At 40.9% G+C, this 13,160-nt stretch overlaps 3 protein-coding genes across 3 annotated transcripts; 2 read left to right on the forward strand and 1 right to left on the reverse strand.

Annotated features, from left to right (window-relative positions):
- Positions 1-93: 93 nt before the first annotated feature.
- On the forward strand, positions 94-3,285 carry trmt10c (tRNA methyltransferase 10C, mitochondrial RNase P subunit). Its single transcript, XM_065254048.2, has 2 exons — positions 94-276; positions 592-3,285. The coding sequence occupies exon 2, from the start codon at positions 648-650 to the stop codon at positions 2,097-2,099; it is 1,452 nt and encodes a 483-aa protein (XP_065110120.1). The 5' UTR covers positions 94-276; positions 592-647; the 3' UTR covers positions 2,100-3,285.
- A 133-nt stretch (positions 3,286-3,418) lies between these two features.
- Positions 3,419-6,330, reverse strand: blzf1 (basic leucine zipper nuclear factor 1). Its single transcript, XM_065254049.2, has 8 exons — positions 6,249-6,330; positions 6,067-6,128; positions 5,696-5,787; positions 5,139-5,554; positions 4,708-4,907; positions 4,506-4,634; positions 4,117-4,333; positions 3,419-3,683 (listed from the first exon to the last, which is right to left on the reverse strand). The coding sequence occupies exons 3-8, from the start codon at positions 5,715-5,717 to the stop codon at positions 3,498-3,500; spliced, it is 1,170 nt and encodes a 389-aa protein (XP_065110121.1). The 5' UTR covers positions 5,718-5,787; positions 6,067-6,128; positions 6,249-6,330; the 3' UTR covers positions 3,419-3,497.
- A 6-nt stretch (positions 6,331-6,336) lies between these two features.
- Positions 6,337-11,481, forward strand: ercc5 (excision repair cross-complementation group 5). Its single transcript, XM_073814376.1, has 16 exons — positions 6,337-6,443; positions 6,677-6,781; positions 7,062-7,237; positions 7,323-7,438; positions 7,547-7,648; positions 7,765-7,825; positions 7,900-8,040; positions 8,129-8,330; positions 8,551-9,420; positions 9,498-9,706; positions 9,790-9,909; positions 9,995-10,208; positions 10,276-10,420; positions 10,501-10,711; positions 10,794-10,868; positions 10,945-11,481. The coding sequence occupies exons 2-16, from the start codon at positions 6,694-6,696 to the stop codon at positions 11,371-11,373; spliced, it is 3,159 nt and encodes a 1,052-aa protein (XP_073670477.1). The 5' UTR covers positions 6,337-6,443; positions 6,677-6,693; the 3' UTR covers positions 11,374-11,481.
- Positions 11,482-13,160: the final 1,679 nt, after the last annotated feature.

The following is a 13,160-nucleotide window of genomic DNA, read 5'->3' on the forward strand; positions in this document are numbered from 1 at the left end:
AAAAACACTGACAGAATTTCAGATGTTTGTTTACTTAATATTTTTAAGCGTATAAATATTTATTTATATATTTATAATAATCTGGTGAATTTTGATTTCTGCACGGTAAGTTTAGTTGGTGCACACCGGCTAGCCGCATGACAGCAGGCAGCGTGTGTCCTTCTGAGGGATCAACAGAAAATTTTGAGTAAACGTGCAGCTGAAATATGTTATATTAATTAATTTACATGTGAATATTATTGTAAGACATATGATGTATATATAATACAGACGGGGGTAAGTTGTTTCCTACACTTAATCTCAGTAAAAGGTTTTGCTGTTTTGTTCTTCAAACAGACAGTTCAAAACAGTTGTTATTTGTGTATTATGTGTCATTATTATGTATATATAACTACACACATACATATATACATATATGTGTTTCCTAAACGCATACATGAATGTGTGTATTTATATTTACAAAATAATTAAACAGTGCACACACATATGTTATGCAAAAACAAACTTAGCCCTACTATATACAGATATTAACCTGTTCTTGCCTATATAATGTAACTTCATAAAATATTTGATTTCTGATTTTTTTCACAGGCAGCCCTGACTTGTGATGTGATGCACATAAACATCAGTGTTTAAAAAGCACGTCTATGATGATACTTCAGAGGTTTTGCACACAGGCTGTGCGATGGAGATGCACCTCTGCCCGGCTTCACACTGTTTTTCAAAAACACACAAGGAGTTTGAGATTACAGGAGCTCGGCTCTGTTCCCTCCACACACGTCTTAACTCGACCCATCAGCACCAGCTGGGGACTACGGAAAGATGGAGCAGACAATGTTCCTGCTGAAAAGCCTGACCTGGAATTCTGGAAATCCATGATGAAATCTCAGGCATTGCATGAGGAAAAAAACAACAAGGAGAATTTAACACTGCACGCAGAAGCAGAGCCGTCCGTGATGGAAGCCAGTCGAGAGCTGGTGGAGATGTGGCATCACGCAGGAAAGTTGGTACCGAAGAACATTACAGATGAGCAGCTAGAACATCTCTCTGGACTGACCACGAAGTCTGGTAAAAAGAAGTACCTCAAGTTTTTGGCAATCAAGGAAGGGCACAAGATTTCCAAGAAGGAGAAGCAGGAAAAGAAGAAATTGGAAAAGAAAGTGGAGGCGAACGATGAATCAGAGAAAGATGATGGAGATGCGGAAGAACATTCCTTGAAGAACACATTCCTGTTGAGGTTCTGGAGCCGCTCTATGGATACGCTCTTAAACTGGAGGGCGGCGCAGGCCATGCGCTTCGGTCAACCTCTGGTGTATGACATGAGCTACGAGCAGCACATGACACAGAGAGAGATCGAAAACACAGTTTCACAGCTACTGGAGACAGAAGGATGGAACCGTAGATCCGTCGACCCCTTTCACCTTCATTTCTGTAACCTACGGCCTGATGGAGTCTACCACAGAGAAATTCTGAAACGCTACGGGACAGAGACGTGGGAACGTCTGTTTATCACAGCCACACCTCACCAACACACAGAGATGTTTCCTCACGAGAGCCTCGTCTACCTCACGGCCGATTCTCCCAATGTCCTACGTCGCTTTGACCACACTAAAGTCTATATTGTGGGCGCGATGGTCGACCGCTCCATACATACAGGTGTTTCGTTGGCCAACGCAAAAAGACTCAAATTGGCCACCGCCCGACTTCCTCTGGATGAATATCTGGATTGGGGCTCGGGTGCGAAGAACCTGACTTTAGATCAGATGATCCGCATTCTGACCACCGTTAAAGAAACGGGGAGTTGGCAGAAAGCGTTCGAGTTTGTTCCTAAAAGAAAACACGGTGGTTTTTATCAACACAGGGAGAATAAAAGCACACAGTCGGTCAGATCCAGGACACACAGAGATGAAAACAACTGGGAGAGAGAAAGAGACCGAATATTTGTGAGTAAACAGAGAAGCCCAACAAGAGATTATATCGGTAAAGAATCTGTCCATGTGTCCCGCGACAGCACTAAAGTTCAGACAAGACTGAGAAATACAACAGACAGACAGAAAACACCCAGAGACCAGAAGAACTGGTGGAAGGACAATGAATAATAATAATACTGTGTTTTACATCATTCACACTTAATGCTGTTCTTATTGTGTTCAATAGAAATAAATCATGTGTTCAGATAAATATTTCACAGTATGTCCAGATCATATTACACCCAAATTTTAGCCCCAATAATATTTTTAGCAGTGTGACATAACTGCTTGACTAATGAATATCTTCTGGTATAGACATAACATTTAAAATCTGCAAACATTAAACCCAGTACAGTAAGTTCTGCCATGACGTAATAAGCAGATGCATTATTTCACTTATCAAATTTAAGATAAATGTGCTAAAGTGACATGAAATGGACTTAAAATAGGCTTAACATTTGTAATATTCAGAATAAAGATTCTTTAATTCCGTACATAAGATTTATAAAACATTCAAAACGGATTCAGTCTCATGTAATGACAGAAATCTGGAGCTGGCATTCGCATTATGAAACCCAACAGAGCTTTCACTTCTCCTTTTTAATATTTGAGAAATAATATGAAAACTTTATTTAATGCAATTCCAGCTTCTATGCATGAGTATATTCATGGGCGAGAAATATTTCAAGCCAAGCCACATACAAGGACAGAAAAAAAAACAAGATTCACTTCAAAAAATGTATTTTGTTCATTTGTGAAATATTAAAAGCATTTTGACATCACTGCAGATAAACCGTAACTTCAGTGCAAATACAGACACACAGATTTCATTTACCTGCATCATATATCTTTTCACTTCATGAGAATCATTAGCTAACAACACTCCATTATAAATACATCTCGTCATGTTCAGAACATCAGTTTTTACTAAACTAAACACATCTTCTGAATCTCAAAATACACTTTAATCTTTCTAACACTGCACCCTCAGCAGTCTTAACAGGTACACCTCAATTACTCAAATCAATATTTGGGTCTCAAAACCTTCTCACTGCAGATTCTATTCCTGTATTAAGATCAGTGTAAAAACATCTGCTTGTGTTTCATCAGAGAAAGACTCACGTGTGTGTTTGGAGAATTACTGCATTAGTTTCCTGCTCACTTGACCCTTGACATTTACACACTGACATGAAGACACAATCTCAGACAGATCTCTGCAGGTCAGAGCTTCAAGTGAATCTGTTGAGAAGTTGTCTCTATTATCTCTGTTGAGATGCTCTTTGTTTCACTCAGAGCTCAGATAAAACTTAAAAACTGTCACAAAAGACGTTCTCTCTTTCAGAGTACCTAGATTGTCTCAGTGTAAACTGTAAATCCATCTCTTATATGCTTCAAGAAACCTCAAATAAAGAGCTCAAGAGATGTCAGACCAGGTCAGTCACACTGTGTGAGTTTTATCTTCTAATATTTTTAATAATGATAAGAAAATAACAGACTGTAGATAAGACTGAACACAGAGCGAAACGTCTAGAGGACGATGAGTTCTCCACTACAGCGCTCGCAGCAGTTAAATGTGATGTTCTCGTAGCGGGTGTACGGGTGGAAACGTCCGATGCTTTTCTTATTGGGCAGGAAAGGTGAATGTACAGGATCAGATGTGGAAGCATCAGCCCCGTTCTCTGAACAGGTTGTGAGATCCAGATTGCGGAGAACCTGAAGAGATGAAAATGAACAGAAGATTAAGAGACGCTGGTGAAGTCAAAACAACCTAGAGCTAAACGTGCTGAAGACAATGAAGATGATGGAGTGGACTTCAAGAGGAACCTAATGGCTGTCGAATTTGGATGTCCATGCTTGAATCTTTAAATACCAAAATAACTTGTGTGTTTCTGTGTGCAAGCAATTCAACTCTTTATGATTGTGATGAATGAAGTTCTGAAGCTCCTTTGAGGAACTAAATAATCATCTTTTGTGTGTGGTATAGTCTATATGTCATGGCAGACACACCCCATGTTATAAAAAACAGAATCATTAACAATCCATTTTGAATTTCAGTGATCTCCTATGGTGGCTTAATTCAGAATCACATGACTAAAATGATACAAGACGTGAATAATAATGTCAAGTATGTGGTAGTCGATGGTACCTTCTCTGCCATTTTCTCTGCTGGTGTGGTGCAGATTTCTGAGCTCTGGCTCTTCTTCATTCTGCTGTCACCCACGTTACCCAGCAGATGTGCATTGATGGCATCTGCGAGCTTGTGATTGGCTGCAGCGAGCTCGCCGGTGCTGAGAGGCTGTGCGCTGGGGTAATACGTCTGCTGTCGACCCCACTGCAGTGACACCAACAGCTGCTCCAGTGATCTAAAAAGACAAACACATTGACCCAGAACTGTAATCTATTGAGATCATTACATTAATAAAGATTCAGTGCTCCTGTACAACTCAGCGGTAAAGCGTTGCACTAGCAGAACAAAAGGCACACACACGCTGATACCTTCTAAGTCACTTTGAATGAAAGTGTCTCCAAAATTACCTGTGTGTGTGGGTCATGTCTCTGGAGAACTCCTCTCTTTCTCTCAATAGATCCTGAATGGCACATTGAGCCTCTCTGGTCTGACGATGTTGAGCCGCTCTGGCATTGGTCAGTTCTTCTGCCATCACTCTAGAGACACATACAAACCCATGAGATCATAAAACTGGTTTTAATTCAGTTAAAAATTCAGTAATAGACTCACCGGCTGGCGAGGAACTTGCTCCTCCAGACGTCACATTGAATGCTCATGCGCTCCAGCTGTTCGGCCGTGTGTGCCAGGTTACGTCCCAGAACCTCGTTCTCCAGGATCAGCTGGTTTTTCTCTCGTGCCAGACGCTCAAAGTGATACTGAAGATCATCACCAACAGACGCCACCAGCAGCTTCTTCAGCTCACGGTTTACCTGCCGACAGACAATGTCAAAATACATTCAACATCAATCCAGTTCAAATCTTAAACACAAAGGATAACCTGTGGGCTTAGAATTGATTTATATTCCCAAATAAATGGATGGAGATTCACAAAAAAATAAAAATTTATGTTAAGCAAATTCTTTACCATGTATAAAGTCTGTCCACACATAAATAATTATGAAACATACTGTGTGTGGACTGAAGGCAGTGGGGGTACGCACCTCTGTCTGCACTCGGAGCTGGTTTAATAGACCTTCTTTATCCTGTAACAGGCGACGTTCCGAGTTCTGGAGTTTCTCCATGGCGCTCCTGTAATCCAGGGGTTCTGGAGAAGGTGGCCGCTCATCTCCGTGCAGTGGTGATCCTTTATCTTCACCTTTACCATCAGTGTGAGATCCCACACGACTACTCCGGCTGATGGCGGCTCTGGGAACCACAATCCTCACGGCCTCCACCTCTGTACAAGATTCCCTGCTCACCTTCCCCAGGTGTAAGACTCCAGGTGACGCCGCATGGATTCGTGGACTGTGCTTGGGTGTGATGATCTTTAAAAGCGGGGTCTCTGTGGGGCTCTCAGGGGCCACCGTCGGTTTATCGGTCTCCATACCATCACCGGGACCCCGGACTGCCACGACGGCTGAATCGGAGACGAGAGATATTTGGTTATAGTGTGTTTGATTGGCTGAGAATGAAGATGAATTTGCATAGCCGTGGTGATATTTAGACTGCTGGGTATCTCAGGTATGTAAACATCAGATGGTTAGAGAGATAAACTCACCTTTCATTACTCCAACAGACATGACTGAAGTTTCTTATAGAGACTGAGTGTGAGTCTTTAAATATTCACAGTCTGGATGAGACCTTAGTTACCTATAAGAGAAATAATGTTTTAAATACATGAATTTTAACAAAATAAAGATTTCATATCGACTACGTTTTACACTGAGCGATTATTTTCAATGTAAGATCACTCAGAAACCTTAAATGCTGCCTAGAAAGTACAAATGTAAAAAATAAAACAGACAAATGTGTATATTATATGTTTTGTACTCAAACAATCAAAATGATCAAATAAGAGTTTGTTAGGATCAAAAGAAGTATTAAAAGCATAGCATTCAATAAATATGTTTATAGTAAGTGTTTGCTCACAGTGTTGATAAACAGAGTTTGTGATCTTTGTCCTGAGTTTCTTCTTATCGCTGTTTCTTTATCTGTTATGATGATAATAAAACATCAACACTGTTGTGTCAGAGCTAAATTAACTACAAAAGGTAACAAAACAATACAATCATACATATATTCATTCATGATCAATGTATTAATGTACTTACCAAGTGTTAAAAGCTGATATTTGCTCGTGAACCTCGCCACGTACTCGACATCGTTCCGCCCTCTGTGTCCATGTTGAAGCGGAAACAGCTGAAGTGAATGAGCGGAAGCGGAACTGATGAGGACGGAACTCATACGTCAGCGCGTGTTTGCGACGGACTGATTATGTGTGCGGACCCCCGTCAACACTTTTAAGAGTAAGATTATTATTATAAAAACAATTATAACCATGCTCTTACTCTAAAATTGCTTAAAATTGATTCATTATAAAAACTAATATTCAGATATTTTGTTGTTGTCTTTTATGATTTAACTGCTGCAACATTATTGGGATAGCCTTGATTGTTTATTTGTTATGGTTCATCTGTATGTGATATATGCTATATGAAAATATTGATCCCCAGTATTTGTGTTTATGTGCTGATCTCAGGTCTGTAAGCAGGTGTAATGGGAGTTCATGGACTGTGGAAGCTCTTGGAGAGCACTGGAAAACCCATTAACCCTGAAACTCTGGAGGGGAAGATTTTAGCTGTCGGTATCCTGTACACCATTTACTGCTGCCGTTAGACCCCATCTCATTCTAAATACTGTTATACAGCATATACTGTGAGCATAAAAAATGAAAAACTACTATGAAATTTTTAAAGGGGTACCCTGAGGTACATTAGACTATCATGCATGTTTTCCTATATATGGTGTGGAGTCATAACAGAGTCAGTATTTTGTGTATCTTTCATATATTTGTGTGAATTGTGTTGTTTTGGGTGTATTCATTTGCATCTGGCCTGTTTGGATCTATAACTAACCCATCACAGATATCAGTATCTGGTTGAATCAGGCAGTCAAAGGTGTCCGGGATCGAGATGGAAATAGTGTTCAGAACGCTCATCTCCTCACTCTCTTCCATCGTCTCTGTAAGCTGCTGTTCTTCCGGATCAAACCCATCTTTGTGTACGATGGAGATGCGCCGCTGCTCAAGAAACAGACACTGGTGAGTTCTAGATGCTTGAAATAGATACAGAGACCTTTGATGGTTAATATCTGTGTTTAAAACTGGGCTCCTGTGTGTTCTTCAGGCGCTGAGGAGACAGAGGAGAGAGGAAATGACACGTGAGTCCAAACAGACCAATGAGAAACTCCTCAGGACGTTTCTGAAGAGACAGGCCATCAAAGCTGCTTTAGGAGATCCAAGGTACAAACTAAATCGGATATGTGGAATAGTTTTTATGGTCAATATTAAAAGCATGTATACTACTATGGTTATGGTAATATTTTGGTCAAATCTGTCTTGTGACTGCAGTCAGGAGTCGATTCCCAGCTTGTCGTCTGTGAGACGAGATGAGACAGATGACATGTATGTCCTGCCTGCACTTCCTGTTGATGAAGAGAAAGACAGAAGCAGGTGAGAACGACACAAAGACATAATAATAATAATGATGATTTTTTTATTTGTATCATGTCATAATGTTTAAATGTTCTTTCTGGTATCTTCCTGTCATTCCCAAACTGTCTCTGTAGTTCAGAGGAGGAGATTGAAAGAGAAGAAGATGAGTCTGTGCAGACCAACAGCAGATTTCAGGTGAGCTGAACCAATCAGTACAGAGCACACAAAATGAGTACTAAACAGATTTTAACTGTTTGTGTGTTTAACAGGACATCTATGAAAACCCAGATGCCGTCGACATCAATTCAGAAGAGTTTTCACTCATGCCTCCAGAGATCAAACATGAAGTCCTGAAGGAAATGAAGGAGTTTAACAAGAGACGACGCACGCTGTACCACAAACCTCCAGAGGTCCAGCTGCCCAAACACATTCAACACAATTCTACTGTATGTTTGCTGATGTTATTTGTTGACAATCTTTCTTTCTTCTGGTGTACAGCGCTCGAGTGACTTCTCTCAATATCAGCTAGCTGGTCTTCTTCAGAGGAACAATCTCAACCAGCGACTGGAGAACGTGCAACAGGAAATGAGTCATCGGAGTTCTGGTGGGGTGGAACAGCAGTACAGCGATGGAAAACAGCGGAACGTGGAGGTCCGGCGTGTCGTATCAGAGGACTCTTCTCATTATATCCTCATTAAAGGTCATAATAAAGACACGTTAATGTCATTTCACAATTTAAATAGGTTTTTGACGTCAGAGCTAAGACAGCATTTGGCGGAATAAAAATGCATATGGATCGATGAGAGCCGTGCTGATGTTTACCATAGTATAGCTGTGTGACATCATCACATTATAATTAAGTTTATAAAAGTGAATTGTATTGGATGAGAACGGAATTATATTTTGCTGTTGTTCTCAAGGGTCTCAGAAGGCCGCTAGCACCGTGGACAACCGATCGACTCCTGCGCTGTGGTCTGGCTCTCCGTGGGAGAGGAAAGAGAGACCGAAAGGCAAACCTGAGCCACTGTGGAGACCCATCATTGATGATGACAACAAGCCTTCATCTTCTTCCTCAATACCAGAACAGATGTGTACTGAAGGACAGCAGCAGTCAGAAGGAGCTCCACCGTCTCCACGGACCCTACAGGCCATTCAGAGCGCCATGATGGACTCCTCCTCCTCCTCCGATGATGATGGTGATGGTGGTGGGGATGAAGCAGTCGTCACGAGAGCTCAAGATGGATGCAGAACGACAGGCTCTGAGCGCAGCGACAGAAGTATGTCACCTCGAACTTTACACGCCATCCAGAGCGCCATGATGGACGACACAGAACTCAACAGAAAGCGCATCATCGTGAGCAGCTCGGAGGACGAGGACAAACCCACAGCTCCTGATGATGGAGAGCTCACTGGAGATGGAGGTGTTTCACCCAGGACTTTGCTGGCCATACAGGATGCTTTAGGAGATGGGGGAAATTTCAATAAAGCTGAAACTGTGGACCAGATGGACCTGAAGAGCAGCTCTGAAGAAGAAACAACAGATGCATTTCAAACTAATGACCTCAGGAAAGATGTCTCCGTTGTTTCCTCACAGACAGCATCGAGCACACCTCACATTCTCATCTCACAATCTCAGCCTAAAAATCCTGAAGATGCTCCAAAGCTAGGAGATGTTTCAGAGGATGAAGAAAAACAGAGATCAGTGAATATTGATGGAGATCAGAGAGATGAGGACAACAGAAGGACTGTTGTGAAAACAGAAGATGAAGATGAAAGCAGGAGCTCAGAAGGTACAAACCATAAAGATGATAATTATTTAGAAGTTTGCTGAATGGGTCTTCACGTGTGTTTGTCTGATCTTTGGCAGAGAGTTTTATTGATGTGTCCGATGCAGAGAGGCCGTCTGATACAGAGGAACCTGACACTAAAGCAGAAGAGGAATCAACCAATCAGATGGCATCAGATGATGTGGATGTGAAAGAGACAGAAGATCACAGTGCTGGAAGTAGCAGTCAGATAAACCCGTCAGAAACTGAGCTAACACCTGCTGCTGGAGAATGGGATCAGATTGATGTGGTAAAGTCATGGAGTTCCTCTACATGAGCTGATGGTAATGTTGTTCATGTGCTGTGTTGAGATGAACGCTTGATGTCCTGCAGGAGGAGCTCGAGCAGTTAGAGAGAAATCTACAGGAGGAACAGATCAACCTGAAACTACAACGACAGCAACAAGAGAGAACCAGCACAACAGTGACAGGACAAATGTGTCAGGAGAGTCAGGTGTGTGTCTCTGTGTCCGTCTCTGTGTGTGTCTGATACTCTTGTTTTTTTTAAAGTTATTTTCTGTCCTCTGATTGGTTCTCAGGAGCTGTTGCGTTTGTTCGGTGTGCCGTTTATAATCGCACCGATGGAGGCTGAAGCTCAATGTGCTGCGCTAGATCGTCTGGACCAGACACATGGCACCATCACGGACGACAGTGACATCTGGCTCTTCGGTGGACGTCAAGTCTTCAAGAATTTCTTCAACCAGAACAAATATGTGGAGCATTACCAGTCCACAGACATGCAGAGTCAACTGGGTGAGAATCTTTGAATTAAAGTCTTTTATAAGTTGAATTTGTTTACACAAGTTGTTTTCTAATGTAGGCCTGGATCGGACCAAGCTGATCAATCTGGCCTATCTGCTGGGCAGCGACTACACCGAAGGTATTTCAGGTGTGGGTTACGTCACAGGAATGGAGATACTCAATGAGTTTCCTGGTACTGGATTACAGCCGCTCCATGAATTCAGGTCAGGAACAAACTCGCATGGTTTCTGATAAAACGCTCTCTGGAGAACCTTCATTCTCTGATCTTCTGTGTTTGATGTAGTAAGTGGTGGTCTGAAGCTCAGGAGAAGAAGAAGCTCACTGCTAATCCCAAAGACACAAAGGTAAAGAAGAAGCTCAGAGATCTTAATCTTCATCCTGGTTTTCCAAACCCTGCCGTGGCTCAGGCGTACCTCCAGCCCACAGTGGACCAATCAGAGGCTTCGTTCAGCTGGGGCCGCCCACAACTGGAGCTCCTTAAAGAATATCCTTATGTAATGTGTAGCGAAAAGATGTGTTTTCTTTTCACCATATGTGTCTGCATGTTTTTCTTAACTTGTCTTTAAGTTCTGTCAGAACCGCTTTGGTTGGAACAACAGAAAAACTGAAGAGATTTTACAGCCGATGTTTAAACAGTTTAACACTCAACAGGTGAAATAAATTCAGTACACTCAGTTTTATTCAACACTGAGATGTTTTTTAATGACATAACCTTGTTTGTCTGCAGACGCAGCTGCGCATCGATTCGTTCTTCCGCTTGGAGCAGCAGGAGAGACAGTCCATACGTAGTCAGCGTCTGCGCAGAGCCGTCACCTGCCTCAAAAGAAAAGAAAGAGAGGATGAAGATGATGATGAAGATGATGCTACCTCTCCATCTAAAGCAGATCAGGAGGTCAGGTTAGCTGGAGGATTCATAGGATCACCTGAAGATGTGCAGGAGGAGGAGGAGGAGATGATGCTGAGCAGAAACACTGCTGGAGTAACTCACGACAGGAAACGGGTATCAAGAGGGGCGGAGTCAAGCAGCTCCAGCTCAGAGGAGGAGGCGGAGCATGGGCGGGGTGTTGCTATGGTAACCGCACGCTCCGTGTTCGACGGGAAGACGAGAGGAAGAGGAAGACGCACTGCAGGGAGAGGAAGGGGTAGAAACAAGTAATGACAGCGTGTATTTAAACAAGAGACGGAATGCATTGAAATGTTTGCAGCTTAATCATGATGAAGTGTGTCTTGTGTTTTCAATTTTTAATAAATTATTAAATGTGTATTTCACGAGTTTGCATTACCATATAATCAAATACGATGATGATGAATATTAACCCAAATCCAGAGTCCTCCCCCCTCCTTAACTGGAATATATATACCAGCAGACAGAATTTAATTCAGCAACACATTTAATGTGTCGTCCCTAAACTAACACACCTTCTGTGTTATCATTCATTGTCCTGCGACGTTAGATCAGAAATGTCTTGTCTGCAAGTGTTCATTTATCACAAAATAGAGTAACGTGAGTAACCAACTCATTTAAATTTCACTAATTGTAACTGCGTTACTTGATTTAAAAAAAAAATACTTTGTTACATGCTTATTACTGCTAAAAGTAGTGGAATTACAGTAATGGAATTAATTGTAACCCGTTACTCCCATCACTGTTTTTAACACAACTTGTGTTGTCCCTTTCATTCATTTTAATATGAAATAACACCTTAAATGGCATGACACACACAATGTGTAAAAATTAACACGTTATTTTTTGCAGTGTCTACATTTTAAATTTGGTCATTTTTTTTTACAAGAGAACAACAAGGAGCATAAATGAAGAAATACGTCAAAATATGTAGAAGACAAATTTCACCTAAAATCTGGGACCAAAGCAACAGTATTACACATATCCTTTTCTCTAATAATGGCTGGGTTATTTTTGACCCATAATGGGTAAATATTGGACAGAACACACAGCTGGGTTAAAATTGACCCAATGCTGGGTTGTTTTTACCCAACTGCTGCGTTATTATACCCCATACACTCAAAAAAACGATTCCTGGCAATATTTACTTTTAAGTATTTGGATCGTTTAGATTTTATTTAAATACTCGGTTTTTTAAATATATGTAATCCGATTTATTAGAATATATATAAATCTGTTCAATTTAAAAACTATTAGATTTAATCAGTTAAAATGTATGAATATGAATTAAATAAATCTAGCCGTGAAACAAACCGGATAAATTCTATGAGTTTGATTTACATACAAGTGTCAGGAAACTGACTTTAGCAGAAGCGGAAATGACGTCTATTCACACTCCAGTCAGGAGGTGGCGCCAAAATCAAAAACAGACGCTACAGCACATGGACTTCGCCATTTTGCATTGGACTGGATCGTCATCTCACTAGTTTACGATCGCCAAATTGTAGGTGAGTAAAGTTAACAGGTTTGATGTGATTATCTAAAATATAATTGTCTGTTGTTTAATTACATGTGTGACGCGTTGCATGTTTCAGAGTAAAATACTCCTCACTACACAGATGGTCTGTTGGAATGTAAGTTACCCTGCAGTGTCTGTTGCTTTTATTGGTTATTTTTTGTGGTTTAATGTTTGAAACCTAAGAAATAAATAAAGTCGTAGGCTACTGGAGACGTATCAGAATAAAATAATCATATAATCTCTGTGACTTTATTAACAAAAGAATGTTACAATTATACTATGTTGTTGAGTGCATTGTGTGTGTCTAACTAAAACTTTATTTTACAGATACAGCATCATTTCATCGTCTATATGGTGGGACAACCTGCTAGACAGGGTATGTAAGTTATGCTACAAAGATATTGATTTCTGATGCAAAGCTGGATTTTCATCTTTGCAGTGTCACATGATCATTTAGAAATCATTTTAATATGATGATTTATTGTCAATATTGGAAACAGGTGTTTTTTTTCCAATAAAT

This window comes from Paramisgurnus dabryanus, chromosome 4 (genome assembly GCF_030506205.2).
Source record: "Paramisgurnus dabryanus chromosome 4, PD_genome_1.1, whole genome shotgun sequence".
In the NCBI taxonomy this organism is placed as follows: domain Eukaryota; kingdom Metazoa; phylum Chordata; class Actinopteri; order Cypriniformes; family Cobitidae; genus Paramisgurnus; species Paramisgurnus dabryanus.